General features: G+C 43.3%; 1 protein-coding gene across 5 annotated transcripts in view; it reads right to left on the reverse strand.

Annotated features, from left to right (window-relative positions):
• Positions 1 to 13237, reverse strand: part of WASF2 (WASP family member 2) — a 90440-nt gene that overhangs the window by 12279 nt on the left and 64924 nt on the right. For all 5 annotated transcript variants that reach the window (XM_077337758.1, XM_077337756.1, XM_077337757.1 and 2 more), the window contains 4 exons: positions 9028 to 9162; positions 6052 to 6205; positions 3833 to 3950; positions 2230 to 2360 (listed from right to left, as the gene is read on the reverse strand). In XM_077337758.1, the coding sequence (XP_077193873.1) occupies positions 2230 to 2360; positions 3833 to 3950; positions 6052 to 6205; positions 9028 to 9162 (538 nt within the window). The remainder of the gene's footprint in view (positions 1 to 2229; positions 2361 to 3832; positions 3951 to 6051; positions 6206 to 9027; positions 9163 to 13237) is intronic.

Below are 13237 nucleotides of genomic sequence, written 5' to 3' on the forward strand. Positions count from 1 at the left end.
AGAGCAAGTTACAGTAGTCTAAGCTGGAGGTGACCGTTGCATGGATCACTGAGGTTAAGTGATCTGAGGACAGGTAGGGCGCTAGTAGTCTGGCTTGGCGAAGATGGAAAAACGCCGTCTGGGCTACTTTCGTGACCTGAGCCTCCATGGAAAGGGAAGCATCAAAGGTCACTCCCAAATTCCTGGCTATTGGTGCCGGTGTTAATTGCACTCTGTCCAGGCATGGGAGGTGCACTTCTTGATCCGTCCCTCTTCTACCAAGCCACAGGACCTCCGTTTTAGAAGGGTTGAGTTTCAAGCAACACTGCCTGAGCCATCCAGCCACTGCTTCCAAACAGCTGGCAAATGTATTTGGGGGGGGGGGAGTCCGGCCCGCCGTCCATTAGGAAGTAGAGCTGGGTGTCATCCGCATATTGGTGACATCCTAGCCCATAGCCCCAGGCCAGCTGGGCTAGAGGGCGCATATAGATGTTGAAAAGTGTAGGGGAGAGTATCACCCCCTGCAGAACCCCACATGGGAGCTTGCAGGGTTCCGATAACTCATCCCCCACTGCAACCCTCTGCGTCCGATTCCGGAGAAAGGAGACCAGCCATTGTGGTGCAGTCCCTCTTATTCCAGTTCTGGCAAGGCGGTATGCCAGTATCTCGTGGTCAATCACATCAAATGCGGCTGACAGATCTAAGAGCACGAGTACGGCGGAACCACCTCGGTCCAGCTGGCACCGGATATCATCCACCAGGAAATTCTGCTGTTGCAGAGAACTGGATGCATACAGCTTCCTCCACCTTTATGAAAGGCAGAAACTAGCATTCACGGTTCTGTTGCAATAGTTCACCTTTAGATCCAAAACTAATGCCAAAAGTAATATCCCCAAACAAAAATGCATACATGAGGAGGGAAGGAAGGCATTTTCATAAGACGATTGAGAGAGGAGAAAACAGCTTTCTAGTATCATAAATGAAAAAGAAAGAAAGGAAAACAGACTGGTTTGGGGGCCATTTTCAGTGCTAGGTATGTTTGCCATCTCCCACCTGCTGCCACATTCGTCACAAAAAAGGACAACCTAAAAAGGCAGGCAGACCATCAAGGCAGGGGAATATTGAACAGAGGAAAGCCAGAAACTGCCAAGCAAGTCCAGAGGTGCTCTGAAAGCCAAAACACCACCACCCCCAGTCATGGGAACGATGCCAGTGCTTTCTGCAGCCAGGTACTAGGCAAGTATGAACACAGAGCCCATGGCTGCGCTTCAGGTGATGGGGGTAGCTGCATATCATTTGGTGGGCAGAGCCTCTTCCTCAGATATCCACAGCCCATTCCAAGTGAGGAATGGACAGTCTAAAAACTACACTCCTGCCTTTGATAGTCTGATCATACCTGGAGAAGCCAGCAGTTCCTATAACAGTTTTGTGGTTCCCAAGCAGCAGTGGGCAATTTCAGCAGTTCTTAGATTTGGCCTTGGAGGTGGGTGGTCCTCCGGCGTACGCTGCAGGCAAACTGCCTACCTTCCTGTATATGATGTGAATTATGCCCTTGGCCTTGATAATTTCCTTCTGTTTCAGAACTTTTGCAGGATGTGTGAGAAGTAGGAGAGGATTTTGCGGGTGAGTAACAAGATGTAAATTCTCTAGGCTACAAAACTAAACAGTCAAGACAGTGTAGTCACCAGTTAGTACTCCTAAGCATTTGAGATAAGAGGATCAAAAAAGACACAAATTGGTGAGGCTCTAAAGAGCTGGCTAAGGTACACTTGGTGATTTTGTGAATTCTCTAATCAGACCACCCTCCCTACCATATCCAGCTGGTAGTTCTGTTTTTCTTTTAAATCCTTTCTTTGCAAGTGCGATTGAGCAGCAGTCCCCAATGCTGTATGCTGAACAGCACATGCAAAAGCTCCCTGGGCATTCAGTACTAGCTGCGTGGTTCTTTAGATCCCAGCCACCTGATGCTACCCTAAAGATGAATCAGCTCTCAAGTTACATGGAGGGAGCAATTTCCCTTACCTATGTTAAATGTCAAAGCATTTCAATAACTTGCCTTGAGTCTCAGGGACATGGCAGGGTACAAGGGTTCATGTTACCTAATTAGCAAAAAAATGTTGCCAAATGGGTTACCACAAAAATCTATAAAATGTTGCACAGGGAAGCAGAAGGAAGTGCAGATCCTCACAGACAGCATGCACACCAACCACGCTCTCCTTCTATCAGATCAGCTGCTACAGTTTCTCTTACCCAGGTGGTCCAAGTTTTTCCCTTGACTCTACAAACTCTTGTCCCATTTTCATTTTCTCCCACTCTTCCTTCCGGGTTTTGATTTTCCGTGGATTCACATTTCCTCGGTTTGGATTATCCTTCTTTTCTTTCTAGAAAGAATTTTTTTAATCTTGTTAAAAATGGGCTGGGAGAGAGGTGTTTTGTTTAAATGCCCTGTTTTCATTGCAATGGCAGAAGTAAAGTCAGGCCCCACAGCACAAGGAGCCTTCTGAAAGTGCAGTCCCCCTTGCCTTATCATATACGGGTAACAACGGATGAGCAAAAGGCCTCTCCAGTGTTCCATAATACAAGGTAACACCTCTTGTCTGTACAAGTTTAACCAAATTATTTCATATATATAGGTATATCTGTACATAACCCAGATTTTTCATAGAATCAGAATAATAGACTTGAAAGGTACCTCCTGGGTCATCTAGTCTAACCCTGCACAATGCAGGACACTCACAACCCTACTGCTCACCCACTGTAACCAGCCACTCCCTTGAACCTTCATGGAATCAACCTGTCCGTCAGTTGGCTATCCAGCCTCCATTTTAAAAAAAGATGGAGAACCCACTACCTCCGAAGGAAACCTGTTCGCCAGCTCACCTTTGGTGCCCTCCAACAGCCGCCATAGCTGGGGCTCCCCCTCGGCATGGCACTGTGGAGCTGCTGCTGGCAGCGCCCCCCCCCCCCCACAGGCAGTGGGAAGTTAGGGGCACCGGCAGGAAAGCAAGTGGAGCAGGGGCTCAAGTGGCAGCGACGTCCCTCGGCAAAAGACTATCCCCCCGGCCCTCAGTGAAATTGTCAAGTGTTGACCGGTCCCCGGTGATCCCCCAGCCTTTCTTCATATGTCTTGGCCTCCAAACCCCTCACCATCTTTGTTGCCCTCCTCTGAACACACTCCAGTTTGTCTACATCCTTCTTCAACTGTGGTGCCCAAAACTGAACACAGTTCTCCAAGTGAGGCCAAACCAGAGCAGGGTAAAGTGGTACCACCACCTCCCATGATCTGCACACGATACTCCTTTTGATACAGCCCAAAATTTGTCTTTTTAGCCACTGAGTCACACGGCTGACTCATGTTCAATGTATGGTCTTACTAAGATTCCTAGATCCTTTTCGCACATACTACTGTTAAGACAAATCTCCCCCATCCTATATTGGTCTATATGTTTTTTCCTACCTAAATGCAGAACTTTACATTTCATTTTATTCAGATTAGCTCAGTTCTCAAGCCTATCAAAATCACCCTGTATTCTGATTATATCTTCTGTCGTGTTTGCCACCCCTCCCAGTTTAGTATCATCTGCAAATTTAATAAGTATCCCCTCTAATCACTCATCCAAATCATTCATAAATATGTTGAACAACACAGGCCTCAGGACAGATCCCTGGGGCAATCCACTTGTCACTCTTCTCTACTTTTCTTCAAAGTAAATGGATTGCAGCTGCTTGCTCAGAAACTGGCAAAACTACGCTCAATCAAACTTTCCCTACTTACATTCCTCCCTCCCCCACTCCCACTGACATGTTCAAGGTGTTTAAAAACTCAGTAAGCAAAAGATGCCCTTCCTCTCACCCGATGCTTCCGCTTTTCTTTCATGATATCCTTGGTGTCTTGCAACATTTTCTCCTTCCAGAGATCAAAGAAATAAGATGGATTTGTGTAGAATTTAAGTGCTTCTTTGCCATCATCCCTAGGAAAGAATACATGTGCGCACAGTGAAGACAGTTTATCCGAAGTCTCAATAAAACAAATTAGATACCAGGTGCAAACACTATGGATCCTGAACAAAGATCTCACCCACCCATCCCCAGCTGTGGAAAGAGTTGAGAAAGGACTGGCATTTCCCATCTCAACCTACATAACAAGGCTGCCTGCTCTGTCTCCAAGATGCAGAAGCCAACAGGACTTCTCTGCTAGGCAACAACACCCTTGGAATGGCTGCCGCCGCCAACTACCTCTAATTGTTACGTGTTCAAAATGTATGAATGGGGGCCAAGGAAGCATTTGCATTCTTGATTAAGCCTCTCTCACTAGTCTGCCTGCTGTCCGCCAGGACTGATGTGATTCAGCCAGATGTTAACAGAAGGAAGCCGGCTGGTTACACCACAATATTCTGCCCTGAGTTGAGCCAGTCTCCCGAGACCTAGCCCAGAGGGACCAACAGATAGTAACTTGCACCTACTTTAGGTGTCCCTACATGGAAATATATGCACTGTAAAATGCACAAAAAAGGAAAAGGAGCAAGATTACACAGACAAGTATATGAAAAAACATGATCATGTGCCTTATGTTGGAAGAGTATGCAGCAATTCTGACAGTCAAAAGCACTGCTGCACAAAATATATAAAACAAAGTAACCAAACTGACAGTTTTTCAGCCATAACAATTTGCACAATTTCATACAAGGAAATTACAAATAAACCTTGTACAGAATGGGTAGCCAACTGGGGAGCTGCTTGTCACACAGGGCTCCCTCCCTGGGCTCTGAGGAAGCGATAGGTGCACTTGACCAATAGGAAGCAACAGCACCCCTCTTTAATTTTCTGGGGCTAGGAGGAGTGTTGGGCCATGCCCTCACAATTCAGTGTGGCAAGGGGTGGTGAGGCTGGGAGAGTCGCATGCTGTTTCATTATCCCTTGTCTGGAAATCACAGGTTACCCCTGAAGGCTCCCTGAGATGGCTCAGAGACCACTTGGGGAGTCTCTTGCTTGAAAAAGAGAGGCCGCACCTATTGGGTTAAAAAAAAACACATGCTGCTCCTACACATTGCTTTTTGCCAAGCTCCAGAGCTTGCTTACATTAAAATCACTTAGGAGAAGAAGAGTTTGTTCTTCTTTGCTGCTTTTCTCTACCCGAAGGAGTTTCAAAGCGGCTAACAGTCGCCTTCCCTTTTCTCTCCCCCAACAGGCACCCTTGTGAGGTGGGTGAGGCTGAGAGAGCCCTGATATTACTGCTCAGTCAGAGCAGTTTTATCAGTGCTGTGTAGAGCCCAAGGTCACCCATGTGGGGGAGTACAGAATCAAACCTGGCTAGCCAGAAGTCCTCTCTCCTAACCACTACACCAAGCTGGCTCTCGGAGAGACAGGTGCTCCTCTCTTCACCGAATAAGAAGTCCTTACAAAGATCTCAGCATGGATTTCTTTCTTCTGGGAGGATGCGGTCACCTAAGCAGGTTAACTAATCAGGCCCCCACATCCAAGGTGGTGGCCAATCCGCTCTAGAGAATGGAGGCCAAGGTCTATCCAAGCCAGTGTTCCATTTCCAGTATTGCTCTTGTACCTATGGAAGCACATGTGGAGATCAGAGTTGCCTGCTTGTCCTAAGCATCTGATACTCAAGAGAGTGCTACACCCCTGAACATGGAGGTTCCTTTATCCAAATACGTTGCCATCCTTTTAAAAGCCAATTTATATGCTGAATGAAAAAGCACTTCTTTTGTCTACCCAGAATAAAGTGTTCAATTCACTGAGTTACACCAAGTTCTGATATTGTTGGAGAAAAAAGTTTTCCCCAGGCTGCTTTCTCCTTAAAAGTCCAGAACTTTGCAGGTCTGCCTTGTGTTGCCTCCCCTGCCTTTCTCCATCACATTGTCCTCAAGTAAAAAGCCCCAAACGCATAGCCTTTCTATGTAGGGAGGATGTGCCAATCCCTTGATCAATCCTCCGGATGCTCTCTTATGGACTACCTGTGTTGCTCCATTGCCTTTGGGGAGGAAGGCAGTTTCAATGCAAGTTCATGACCTTATCAATCATCTGGGCAGCCTTCCCTGCTCAGTTCTGAATACACATTACCTGTAAGGGGAGAGATTGTTAAGAGGCGGTGGTGTATTGCAAACGCTGTAGGTTTCAAGGACAGGCACTGGGAGAGAGTCTCTGTCAAAGAGCTTTTGGTCCTGAGTTGTGGAGCTTTTGAAGGCTTTCCTTGTGTTAATACCTTGCAGGGACACTAAGAAAGAAAGAAGAAAGAAAACTGACACTTGATCTTAAACACAAACTAGGTTACTGTTTGTTCAGTGACTGTCTTCAATATACTCTGATAATGGTATAAATTCTTTAGTTGCCTCTTGAAGGAATCCTTTAAAAAAAAAACTCTTTTCACAATATCATCTGAAGCTACATTTGAAACCCTGTTAGGCTTAACTGCTCTACTGGGTACTAATGAACCAGACTGCCCTAGAATCATTTCTTGTTTAAGTAGCCGAACACTTTCTTTAAAAAAAATAGAGATATGGTAACATTGTTCCTCTGCTACCTTTGTCAAAGATGATTTCCATCTGAATTCAAAAAGCTTCAGGCAGGACTGACACACACATCAGTCAACTAACTGATCAAACCGTGTTAAATAATAACCAAGTATTTGAAAATTGTTTACTTATAACAGAAACAGAGAACAATATCCAGTACTAAGTCTGTTTTCAGACATCATGAACAAATGAAAATTTGTTCAAAATGAGCTCTGCTCATCAAAAAGGGGGCAGAAACCCAATCCAAAATTGAATTAGGTAGCATGAAAATTGAGCAAAGACAATATAAAATGTATTAAATGAAATAAATCAATTGCACAGTGCACTTAAAAACACAGACCTTTAATTCAGGCTCAAGACTAAAAGTCACTGGACTAAGTCCTCAATGTGCAATTTATAATACATATGAATATCCCAATGTTGATGATGTACAAACAAGACTACAGTCACAGTGAACAAGATCAAATGCAGTTTGGCCCCATGAGCCTTCTTCAGTGGTCACAAATACATACCTACACACATATTATACCCCCCCCCAAGAACAATTGTTGATACACTAAGCAAAGCCAGGTGTTGATTTATTCACTTTTTATTCCATCTGGGAAACTAATCACATTATTTAGATCATGGATCTTGTTCCGTGAGATTCATGCTCACGCATAAAAAAAAATTATTGTAAACTGAATTCCCTCATAATGTGTGTGTACACATCAATGAGCAATCCCAGAAACTGTCAGAATGTCAATATTTGGCCACTTAATCTAGAGGTTAAAATCAAGGCCTGTTTTTAAATTTGTATTTAAATGAGCATAATTAATTGATGTATTTTGTTTAATTCATTTTTATATTGTTTATGCTCAACTATAATGAGGTCCCAAGATTGGGTTATTCTTAGGCTTACACATTCACTCCCCTCCCATGGGGAGTCAAGAATGAAGACTGAAGAATTGCTGGTTGTGACAATGGAACCTGGCAGCTAAAACCGACTGAAATGTGTTTCTTTCCCACAAACGGGAATCAAATAGATAAGAAAAATTCAAGTGGTTAGCCGTGTTGGTCTGAAGTAGCACAACAAAAATAGAGTCCAACAGCACCTTTAAGACCAACAAAGATTTATTCAAGGCATGAGTTTTCAAGTGCATCACATATTTATTTGTTTAGATTTCTATACCACCCATTTCTTTGCAGCTCTGGGCGGTTTACACTGAACATGAGCCAGAGTGACTTACTTCTGCATATAGTTAAAGTCTGCTGATTTCTACAAGTGTCTAGAGCTCAGTCAAGGCCACCAGCTTGATAGAACACCTTTTAAGATCGTCACCAATAATGCAATCATTGCAAGTCTTGGACACTTGAGATCTGATAACAGTGTGTGTACTGGTGTTTGCTTCATAATAGTCCCTGAAGTCATGTTATGGACTCTGGCCAGGGGCTCCATAGGTTTGCAGAAGTTCCCAAATAACTGATACAAGAAAGCCAGATTTACTTACAAGGAGAGCTTTAATAACTCATCACAGCTATCAAAGCAGATGCAGAGCTAAGCTCCAATCAACTGGCCTTGAGATGCATACACATGCACAGCAGAGCATAGCTAGACCAAGAGCATAACTTAGAACTATGTATCTTATATGCTAAATACTGGTTGCAATCCTAAATAATGGTTAATTAGGCTATCTCAAACACCTCGATGTACCAGGCTATTCTGCACCTGGCTTCCAATGAGGGGGTGGGGTGGGGGAACAACCCAGACCTTGAAGATGAGGCTCTAATAACAAGCAGGAAAGTGAGAATGTTCCCCTGAGAGCAGGCTCATGCTATCCTCTACCAAGACACTCAGGGAAACTACTAAAGATGGAGTCACCAGGACCAATACAACCCAGTATTCCCATTTTGTTAAAAAATTGGTTGCAGAAGCTAGATTGTGGATGTTTATCAAGATAGGGAAGAAGTCAGCTCATCTCTGTGAAGGGTATGAGGCACTTGCTCCTAAGTGAGGATAAATACATGCACAGCACTGCCCCTCCCAGATGCAGAGTAAGGAGGATCCATTCCTACCATAATGATCAAATGCACTCATGGTACAATAAAAAGGGAGGCTACTTAAACAAGGGCATTCCTGACTATAGACAACCATTTTGAGTGTAGATACAGGTCATAGAGTTGGGTGCTTCGGCTGCTAAAGTGGCCATTCGCGTCCAAAGCAGCCAGCGCTGCGCCGGGGGGGGGGGGGGGGGCGCGGTGCAGGCACCGGCGCACCAGTTGGAGCACTCATGCTAGCACAGAACTCTGCGCCTGTGTGTGTGTGCCGACTGGTGCACCGGCCCCGGCCCCATGCGCTGCTGGCTGTTTTGGGTGCGAACGGCTGCTTTGGCAGCTGAAGCGCCCAACCCTAACAGGACACTTGGTCCACTGACAGGTGGCCCAGCCCTTGTTTAAATTTCACTCCATGGCACTGAGCATTGTGCAGCTGCTGCTATGGTTCTTTGGAGTACTTGGCCTAGAAGGACATCATTCGATTCCTTACCTTCCTCCTCCTTGGGATCTAGCTGAGTGACTTTGACTTGCAGGCGGTCTACTCTCTCGACTAGAGAGCTCACACGAATGGAAAAGGTGTTAGCCTGAGTGAAAAGCTCACCAAATATGTCCTCTGCAAATTTACCTAAAAGGAGGAAGAAGAGAACAGGATGTGAAGAAGTCCAAAATCATTATACATTTCTATCCCTTCAGCTTCTTCCTCTTTCTCCAAACATACCATTTCCACCTCTGTCTGTTGTGCCTATAATGCACCCCAAGTGTTGATTGGCAGAGGGGAGATAAATGGATTCTGTAAAAATGTCTGTGTGTAAACTGCTTATAATTATATATGTATTTCCAGAGGTGTCAAACTCATTTGTTGGGTGAGATCTAACATATATGTCACTTTGTCAGGTCGGGTCATGTATGCCATGAAATGCAATGCCAGATACAAGATATATAAACTTTATAAAGGACACAGGCAAACCAAATTAATGATTTTTGTACTTAAAACACAAACAAAAGCAATTGATTCCTATCAGTGAAAGCAGCCGATTTACTGGGGAACCCAAAAAAGCCTCAATAAACAATTGCAAAACTAGAAAGTTAAAGGCCAGGACCTTAAAGGTAGTATTCTCCGAAATGCTGTGAGTTTCAAGCACGGGGCCAGAAAAAGTGGTACTGGGAGGAGGAATTCATTTGTTAGGCATAGGGAACTTTCTGGGACAAGCCGAGCCTGTACAAAAGAAACAGCTTCACTTGATCCAAAAGGGAACCAGGCTGCTGGAGATTAATATCAAAAAGGTAGCGCTGCAGCTTTTACACTAATCTTTTTTTTGGGGGGGGGAAACCAACAGGAGCTGGGGAGCCTCCAGGTTGTAACAAGTCAGTCCAAAGGGATGATGGTATAAATACACAGGGTGATATTGATACAAGCATAATAGAACAACAGAGGGAGGGTAGGATGCTGACTGAGAGCAATATACGGCAACTAAGGGGGCGAGAGTTACTTGAGAGGGAAATATTATAGTGGTTAATATCCTAATGCTAGAAGTCTCCAAGCAAAGATGGGGGAGCTGGAGTACTTGGTACTCAATGACAATTTAGATATAGTGGGTATCGATGAAACACGGTGGAATGGGGAAAATCTATAGGAAACAGTCATTCCTTGGTAAAGTTCTATAGGCAGGATGGGAGGACAGGTTGGAGGAAGTGTTGCATTGGACATCAAAGAGGGGATAGAACCAAATAAGTCATATAGAGAGATTTTATTGTTTATAGCTGAAGACCATCAATAAATACAGATAAAATCAGTAATTGATAAAACAATAAAACACTATAAACAAAGGTATGGAAATAAATAAATACCAAGCACTAAAGGGTTAAAAATATTAACTCTTTGATGGGGGGGTCAGTTGGTCTTTAATTTTCCTTGCAGTCAATGCAAACAATGATACATTATAATTAATCAAAGGCTTAGTATACAATAACAGAAAAAACAATTTATTTGTGTCAGTGCAAAAATTTGACCCAACAGAACTCTAGTTATGCATTTCAGCCTTTGTTCCAAATATAGAGTACCATCTAAAACATAATGAGAAAGGTCTTCAACAGCAGGTGTTCCACAAAGGTACACAGGAGTTAACAACCAGAAAGTAAGGCTGATGGTATGGTTTGAAATTGCAAATGGGTAAAAGCCATTTGGAGATTTTGTGATGAAATGGTAGCTAAATAATCAGATCTGAAATGAACTTTTAAAAATTAGTTTAAACAAGGGGGGATTAGATTGTGTAACTGCGTGCCTATCATATAAGATGTAATTTTTAAAGACACAGTCCCATGTAAATAAGTCCAAAAACATTACCAGAATTAACTTCCCAACAGAAGCAATATGAGTAGAAATATGGGTGGTCCCTAAGGGTTACTTGAAAGTGGGGGTGTACATCATTCACTTGATCAAACCCTTGAGGCTGATCTTGAGGTGAAGGAGGAAATAATGAAGATGACTAAAGTCAATAATATTATACTGGGAGACTTCCACCACCCTCACATTAACTGAGTAAACATATGCTCAGGTCATGCGGTCGAAATGAAATTCCTATGCCCGGGAACAGTTGGTCACAGAGGCAACAAGAGGGGTAGTGATCTTGGACTTAGTTCTGAAAGGGTCTCAAGAACTGGTGAGAGATATAGAGGTTGTTGCACCAATTGGAAAGAGAGACTACAATGCTATTAAGCTCAGCATTCAGGTCAATGGAAAGTTATCTCAAAAGTCCAAAACTGTAACATTTGATTTCAAAAGAGGGAACTTGACAAAAATGAGGGAACAGTTGAAAAGAAACTGAAAGAGGAACACAAGAGAGTCAGATTACTAGAGGATGCTTAGAAGCTATTTAAAACGATATTAACTGAAGCCCAGACGGAATCCATTTCACAGGTTAGGAATGGCACTGTTAAAGCTAAAAGAAGGCCTGCACGGTTAACAACACAAGTCAAAGAAGCTATAAAAAGAGGATTTTTTTTAAAAAGTAGAAGGTCTGCCTGATGAACAGGACAGATTAAATGCTCTGGCAAAAGAAATGGAAGTTAATAATTAGCCATACAAAAAGATATTTTAAGGACCAGATTGCTAAAAGCATAGACAAACAATCAACATTTAAAATATATACATATCTCAAGCAGCATCTTAATTTAAGATGCAATTGGGCCCTCAGTTGACAAAGGAACAAAGGGATTGCTAAAGGAAGATGAGAAAATGGCAAAGAAGCTCAACGGCTTTTTTGCTTATAGGCTCACTGTGCAAAGTGTGGGGCATAAGGGTAACTAGATAAGCGTCTATCTGATCTTAGAGCACCCTGAATATTTCAGATAGTAATCTCCTCTCTCATAGTTAGCTTTAAAAATGAGAAAGATTTTGGAGGAAGATTATGAAGCCCAGGAGTATCTACATTACCAGTCTAATGAACTTCTGATGGACCATGATCATTGGCTCCCAATTAGGCATATATATGAATTACAGAAGGTATAGTTTGAGCTGTACCAACATTGTAAGTGCTTTCAAAATCGCCTCTGGTTAGTGCAGGTCTGAGGCTCCTTGACTGTTTTCTCAGAGTGGCACATTTAAGCATGCTTTTGGGGCTCTGCTGTTAGCTCCTTTGCAGTCACAGTCAAGGCAGCCCTTAGGGATGTGTCTACTGGAATAAGTAGCTCCCTGTTTTCAGCTGAAATTGGAGCTGCAGATGACTGAGAGAAAACTATTGTTCTCCAATCTCTCCACAGCTTGAACATGCTATATGAGCCTTTGCACAAAATGGACTGTCATGGACTTTTGTAACCCACGAGCCGGGTCCGGGAGTGGCAGGAAATAAAAATCCCCCCCCCCCAAAAGGCTGCCACTCTGATTTGGAGTCTGTCGTTACTCTCTTCTCAGAGCTTATTCAGTAGGAAAGGGAAAAGTTCAGCAGAGATGAAAGCACAAGTAAAGGGCAGCTAAGATTCTAAAAGTTGGAAAAAGAAGACCAATAGAAGGGAAGCAGGACAGTCTATTGAACTAACTGTTCTCCCTGATGAGGCAGTAAAAGAACTGAAGATAACTTTCACCAAAGAGACTGGAATAATAAAAAAAAAGTAGTCCTTACCTCCCTAAGTGGATGGTAGGAACCATCCACCAAGATGTCCTCTGCCTTAGAGGGAGAAAAAAAGGCAAACTTTTATGTTAGGGATTATTAGGAAAGGGACTGAAAATAAAATGGCTGAAATGATAATGCCCCTGTACAGAACTATGGTGTGCCCTCTTTTGGAATACATATACCATTCTGGTCACTGTATCCCAAAAAAGACATTGCAGATCTGGGAAAAGCACAGAGAAAAGCAACCAACATGATAAGGGCGTTGGAGCACCTTCCCTGATAAAGGCTGAAAGAGTCTGGGACTTTTCAGTTCAGAAAAGCGATGAATATTGGGGGACATGATAGAGGGTTATTAAATTATGCATGGGGTGGAGAGAGTTGACAATGATAAATTTTTCTCCCTCTCCCAAAATACCAGAACTCAAGGGCATCAAATGAAACTGTTGAGCAAGAGATTCAGAAGGACAAAAGAAAATACTTCTTTATACAGAGAGTGATTAAAATGTGGAATTTGCTGCCAGAGGATGTAGTGATTGTCACAGGAAAAGCAGCTGTCAAAGGGATTAGACAGTTTCACAGAGTCATAGGTCT

Source organism: Paroedura picta, chromosome 5 (assembly GCF_049243985.1).
Source record: "Paroedura picta isolate Pp20150507F chromosome 5, Ppicta_v3.0, whole genome shotgun sequence".
NCBI classification, from domain to species: Eukaryota; Metazoa; Chordata; class Lepidosauria; order Squamata; family Gekkonidae; genus Paroedura; species Paroedura picta.